This window comes from Rutidosis leptorrhynchoides, chromosome 2 (assembly GCF_046630445.1).
Source record: "Rutidosis leptorrhynchoides isolate AG116_Rl617_1_P2 chromosome 2, CSIRO_AGI_Rlap_v1, whole genome shotgun sequence".
NCBI lineage: Eukaryota > Viridiplantae > Streptophyta > Magnoliopsida > Asterales > Asteraceae > Rutidosis > Rutidosis leptorrhynchoides.
In genome coordinates this window covers 106,544,122-106,550,491 of record NC_092334.1, presented here as the reverse complement: position 1 = coordinate 106,550,491, position 6,370 = coordinate 106,544,122, and the positions used below count along the sequence as shown (strand labels likewise).

The window sequence follows — 6,370 nt, the reverse complement described above, 5'->3', positions numbered from 1 at the left end:
ATGATTCTCACACATTTTTTTGATCCTCACACACCTATTTTAACATTTTGCTCTTCTAATAATATTCAATTGGTGTGTGAGGATCAAAAAAGTGTGTGTGAGAATCATCCCCCTTATGTTATTGTTATTATTATTAAATTATTAAATATTTTTATATATATAAATTGTAGTAAATGGTGTCAACCTATGATTGGTTGACACCATCCGTAAATAGTAACCTTTTTTTTTCCCTTCAAAACATGATTACTCAAACCACTAACCCAATACCATCCGGATCCCCTGACCCGCTCCACCAACACGACCCGAATATCTGCTACTGTAGCTACAGTACTTTATTTATTTATTTATTTTTTTTTCGAAACCAACCCGCAGCGATAGCGCGGGCCAAAAAACTAGTTAAATATTAATTATTGTTATGTTATGAGTTGCCGGGCCCGTGAAGACATACAAAACAGACATATGATTCGAATTAAATTGAAGGTCAAGCAAGAGTAGATATCAAGTCACAGAAAATAACAATAACAAAAAAAAAGGAGCCCCACGTTTTCTCCGTCGTCCGTACGTCCGTCCGTCCGTCCTTCTGTCGTTTCCCTCCGTCGTTCACTTTCCGATGAGTAATGCAACGGCTCCGATGAATTCCACGTCAGCTGAGTCCCTCGATTCATCTGTTCCTAGAAGAAATTCAAAACGACCTAAATGTAGATCATTCTTTCTTTTACTTTATTCAATCATAATATATATATATATCTATATCTGTATCTATATCTTTCTGTCATCATAATTAAAAATTAAACTGAAAATATACTTTTCTGATTCTAGATTCTAGGTTTACGCAGCAGGAATTACCAGCCTGTAAACCAATTCTGACCCCAAGATGGGTAACTATCAACAAATTAATTATATTTATTTTAGCAATTGAGTTCAATTGAATAACCTGATTATAGTTAGGGTTTATGATTCATATTGCAGGTGATTTCAGCATTCATGCTTGTGACTATAGTATTCGTACCGATTGGACTTGCATCCCTCTTTGCTTCCAGAGATGTATGCATCAAGTGTACTTAATTATTGTTGTTTTTAACTTTTTTAATTTAAATTTGATTTATCACATAATTTTTTACTTGTGTTTGATTAGGTTGTTGAAATTGTTAAACGTTATGACGATAGTTGCGCACCATGGGGACATTCAAGAAGTGATAAGGTCCGGTTTATACAATCGGACGCGAATAAAACCTGCAATATAACCTTTACGGTAATGATGATCTGATACAACGTTATTATGGGGATGAGTTTCGAATGTTTAGTTGTGTTGACATTGCTATTGATTATTGTAATATAGGTGTATAAACGTATGAAGAAGCCTATTTATGTGTATTATCAGCTTGATAACTTTTATCAGAATCACAGAAGGTACGTTACTATTTGTAATTGCAAGTTTTGAGTGATTGACAACTGTACGCAACTCTTCGGTTAACAATTTAAAACGGCTATTTCAATGATAATGTCCTAATTTACTGTATAAGACATGCGGCATTTCTTTTTTCAGGTATGTTAAAAGCAGAAGTGATCAGCAATTGAGAAGCCGGAGTGGTGAGAATGAGGTAAAAGATTGTAAGCCTGAAGACAAGTCACTAAATGGCTCGTCGATTGTGCCTTGTGGGCTTGTAGCCTGGAGTATGTTCAACGATACTTTTACCTTCACTGCGAATAAAAATCAGCAATTGCCTGTAATAAAGAAAGGAATTTCATGGAAAAGTGATAGGGATCATAAGTTTGGCAAAGATGTCTTCCCTAAAAATTTCCAAAACGGAACTCTTATTGGTGGTGCCCATCTCAACGAATCCATTGCAGTAAGTCTCTTAACTATTTATTGTTGATTTATGGTGCGTTTGATAAAACAAAATGATTAACGCTGAATGGTTAAGTGGTTCTAGATGAACTTGATTCTGATGACAAATATCTAATTGATAATCATGAACAATATTAATGAAATAAGATTACCTTGTTAACCTTTTTTAAATGAACAAAAATTCAATAAGTTTTTTGATATAATTCAAGGATGATATTCCTGAAAATTTAGGTGCTTAATGGTTAAGAAAGTGCTTCAACTCTTAATGGTTCAGCACTAAATGTAGGATTGCTATAGCCCAACAACATGTCTAACTTATAAGCACATGAGTCCCTTAGTACTCTAAAATCAATTAATGATAGAAGGAGGTTCCCATAAGCTTATACACCGGCAATATTTCTTTCCAACTTCCGATGTGAGATGGCGTCTTTTTTAACGGATTAACTCCAACACTAAAATGCTAAACCATTTAGCATCATATGTCATTTAAAGGTCAGCGCTGAACCATTCAATTACAAGAGGTAAACAAACTCACCCTTAGAGGGATTATGATAATTACTAGTAGCCGTCACGAAATTTGTTTGTTGATTGTTGGGTATATATAGCTAAGCGATCAGGAAGATCTTATTGTATGGATGCGGACGGCAGCTCTTCCAACTTTTAGGAAGTTGTATGGGAAGATAGATATGGATCTGCAGGTTGGTGACACGATACTTGTGGTTCTGCAAAATAATTATAATACCTACAGTTTCAATGGCAAGAAGAAATTTGTGCTATCAACAACAAGCTGGCTTGGTGGAAAGAACAATTTCATTGGCATTGCTTATCTTTCTGTTGGTGGTTTGTGCTTCGTACTTGCTATTACCTTCACCATTATATATCTGGTTAAGCCAAGGTAATTTATGACTTTTTTTATATTAACCGATATCGCCATCTTGGTTTTCATAGTCTGCCAAGTATCATAACCGTTGATGATATTGAACATTGAAAATGATCTTGCTCATGAGCAATGTTGTAAAAGTCGGCCGACGCGTCTAGGGATGGCAATGGATTGGGTGATCCCATATTCATATCCTTTTAATTTTAAAATCCATATTCATATTCATATCCATATCCATATCCATTTAAATAAAATTCATCCATCCATATCCATATTCGTTGGATTAAGCGGGTTAATGGATATCCATTGGATGTTTGTTTTTCTAAAGATATTCCTATTATGAAATGAAATCATCAGAGTATAATTAACAATGCTATGTAATATATATGAATTTAATACTATTCACATAGTTGTATCTTCATAATCTATATGTACGTGTATAAGGATATGTAAATGTGTATGCATATATTAAAGTAAATATGTATATATTTATATGTATATATGTATTTCGGGTGATAAATGATATATCCGTGGATGATTAAATGTCATCCATATCCGATCCTCTAGTTTTTCACATCATCCATATCCGTATCGATATCCGTATCCGTTTATCATCCATTTAGATCATCCATATCAATTTAAATGGATCGGATCGGATGGATATCCGATGGATCGGACATCCACTGCCATCCCTCATTTTGGGACTAGCCCGTCTCGACTCGCCCAAAAACGCCCTAAATGTCGGCCAGCGCTAAAAAGTCTGGTCAGAGTCGGGTTTAAGTCAGTCAAAGTTAGGTAAAAAAAAATTTATTTTCTTGAGTTAGATTTTGTGCCATATATCCATGTTTGAAATATTTTTTAACGATATGTATATGCAAACAACAAAATCTTCATTAATAACTGTCAAATGGTGAAATTTTCATCTCAAATTTTAACGATATGTATATGTCAACAACATTATTGTGAATCTAAAAATATTTACTCATCAACGCAGTTTTATAAATCTAAAAATATTATCTTTAATATCAAGTATTTGATCATTATAGTGTGTTGTAATGGAGGATACTAATACTAATTTGTTCGTTTACTCTGCCTCAGGCGACTTGGAGATCCATCATATTTGTCTTGGAATCGTAATCCTGGTGGTCACTGATTCATGCAATAGTTGGGTTGAAACTTGAAAGGAAATATGTATGTTGTAGTATGTATTTAACGTCGTTTATTTGAGTATTTGCCAAGTAGATATCAATCTCTTAAATATTGATTTGTGAGTAAGGCTTGAAATGTTACACTATTTCGGCTTACTATACTGTGCTAGGAAGTAGTAAGCTGGCCTTATCATTGCATCTGACATTGTAACAAAAAAAGTACTTGTATGTTTGGTTATATAAACTTGATTTTCCTGTTTTAGGTGTTCATTTGATTTGTTCAACACAATGTATTCCTTCTTTGAACTGTCTGATTTGTACCTCAGTGTCCTTGTAAGTTGTAACTACTTTAATCCACCTGCTAATAAACTAATGATTTATATGCTTGTTGACACATTGTCAAACCTGGTAGGGTTCACAGAAACTTAGCCCCGTTTGGCTCACGAAATCCAATGGAATTCCGTGAGCCAAACAGGGCCAATTAGTTTATTTTTCAGCTAGTTCATAACAGCAAAGTTTCCACTTCCCACTAATTGATTTGAATAATTGAATTATATTTTTAGTCAAATATATTCTTTCAACCACAATTCCTCAAAAGAGTAAAAATGCCTTCCGGTTGTGATTTAATAAACTGATTCCATGTTCTCCACTACATAAGCTCAAATGTTGTTAAATGCCTACTTGAAACTACAGAGTTAGTTGACATTTCTACTACTTTTTTTTGAACAAATACATAATAATAGGATTAATCATTAAGCCCATATAGCCAAAAAGGACATGCATCCTGCACCTAGAAGAAGTGACACATTTGCACCTAACTGAAGCCTTAAATTGCTTTGCATCCGTGGGTTCATAAAATCTGCAGCCAGCAGATCAACCAGTGCCATGTAAATTAAGATCCCAGCTGAACCAGAGTTCAATATTCCTTCCACTATCAATGATGTAGTGTTGTCTTTTCTATAAGTACTTGATATTCCAATTCCTATTGATATTCCTATTGGTGTCGTCAGCGAAAAAAAGATGGCCATCATTGTTGTTGCCACTGATTTATATTTTGCCTACATACCATAAAAAGATTTAGACCGCTCAAAAAGTACAATATTCCAAAAACAAAAGGAAAAAAACTAGTGGTACCTGCGAAATGCACCCACCAAGTCCCATGCCTTCAAAGAACTGATGAAAGGACAAGGCTGCAAGTAGAGACTTTATGGTAGAAATACTTTGGGACGTTCCTAACGAGACTCCGATTATCACTGAATGAACAATTATTCCCACCTCCAATACCTAATTAAACATATACACATGTTGGTAAAAAGTAAAAACCTTACACATCATGGAATGACCAGGCCAAAGGGTCGGAAACACTCACAGGATAACCCGGTTAGACCGCGTATATATGAGTAAATATACTCCCCTTAACAGGTAGTCTGAATAGGAGAAACCTTATCCGTTTACACGTTTATATATGTATATATGTGTGTGTCGTATGTGATAACATTCAACTGTAGAATTGTACGTAATTACTTGAGATATGATACGGTGCCTGGTGAGTTGTGAGTCATGAGACAATACAACAGAGCCATGAGAATGGCCATCAGTAGCATGAGAATGGACATGAACATGACCATCATGATCATCAACGACGTCTGCACTATGACTCTCCACATCCACCACTTGTTGTGCCTTTAACTTGTTGAAATGCATTTTCGTATAAAAGCTAGTCGCAAAGGTGTCCACCATAAGAGCACCAATAGCACACATCATAGCAACAAAACCAGCAAATGGGAACTTACCCCATGGGTTATGATCAAGACAAGGTGAAGTTAAAAGCTGAAAAGCATCAGGTAAAATATGTATAAAACCAGTAGCTAAGATCACGCCTGCTGCAAACGCTTTGATCATGAAAAATATGTCGTTATCAGGGTTTAAAGCTTGTATCTTTTTACCAAGCTGGGGGATGCTGACACCAAATCCCCCAGCGAAAAGGATGGTAAGAATAGCGAATAATTTGTATTTAAGCGACTCTTGTTTATTTTCGCTATCGTTGTTGTTAGCGTCCACCTTGCAATATGGTGCTACCATGGTAGGCAGGGCAGAAAGTAAAAGCAACAGTAGGTTGATGGTGTGTTTGTTGGAATAGTTTGTCATGATGATCAAAGGGGTCGATTTTTGTACTTCAAATCACAACTTTTGAGTTTTTTTATGACGAAACATGTGTTTGTTCATCGCCTATATATATGTGGAAAATGTATATATGGACAAATACATACATATATAGAAAAGGAGAGGGGTGAGGTGAGGTGAGGTGAGGTGAGGTGGGGTGGGGTGGAAGGAGAATAAAAAAGGGATGGCTCATGTTAGGAATAGGAATGTGCAAATGTATAAAATAGAACCAGAACCAAATATTTGACAATTTTAAAGTAGTACAATCCATTACTAGTTTGAAATGGATGAAGCTGACATAAACTTTGGACCGATACAGATGGACAATGT

The 6,370-nt window shown here is 35.3% G+C and overlaps 2 protein-coding genes across 2 annotated transcripts; one reads left to right on the top strand and one right to left on the bottom strand.

Annotated features, from left to right (window-relative positions):
* The first annotated feature begins 469 nt into the window (after nt 1–469).
* LOC139891274 (ALA-interacting subunit 3-like) lies at nt 470–4,157 on the top strand. Its single transcript, XM_071874225.1, has 8 exons — nt 470–698; nt 820–878; nt 970–1,044; nt 1,136–1,252; nt 1,340–1,410; nt 1,547–1,850; nt 2,455–2,744; nt 3,828–4,157. Exons 1-8 carry the CDS (start codon nt 611–613, stop codon nt 3,880–3,882), a joined length of 1,059 nt encoding a protein of 352 aa, XP_071730326.1. The 5' UTR covers nt 470–610; the 3' UTR covers nt 3,883–4,157.
* Nucleotides 4,158–4,527: 370 nt separating this feature from the next.
* Nucleotides 4,528–6,053, bottom strand: LOC139891273 (zinc transporter 1-like). Its single transcript, XM_071874224.1, has 3 exons — nt 5,402–6,053; nt 5,012–5,161; nt 4,528–4,935 (listed from the first exon to the last, which is right to left on the bottom strand). The coding sequence occupies exons 1-3, from the start codon at nt 6,023–6,025 to the stop codon at nt 4,630–4,632; spliced, it is 1,080 nt and encodes a 359-aa protein (XP_071730325.1). The 5' UTR covers nt 6,026–6,053; the 3' UTR covers nt 4,528–4,629.
* Between the last annotated feature and the right edge of the window lie 317 nt (nt 6,054–6,370).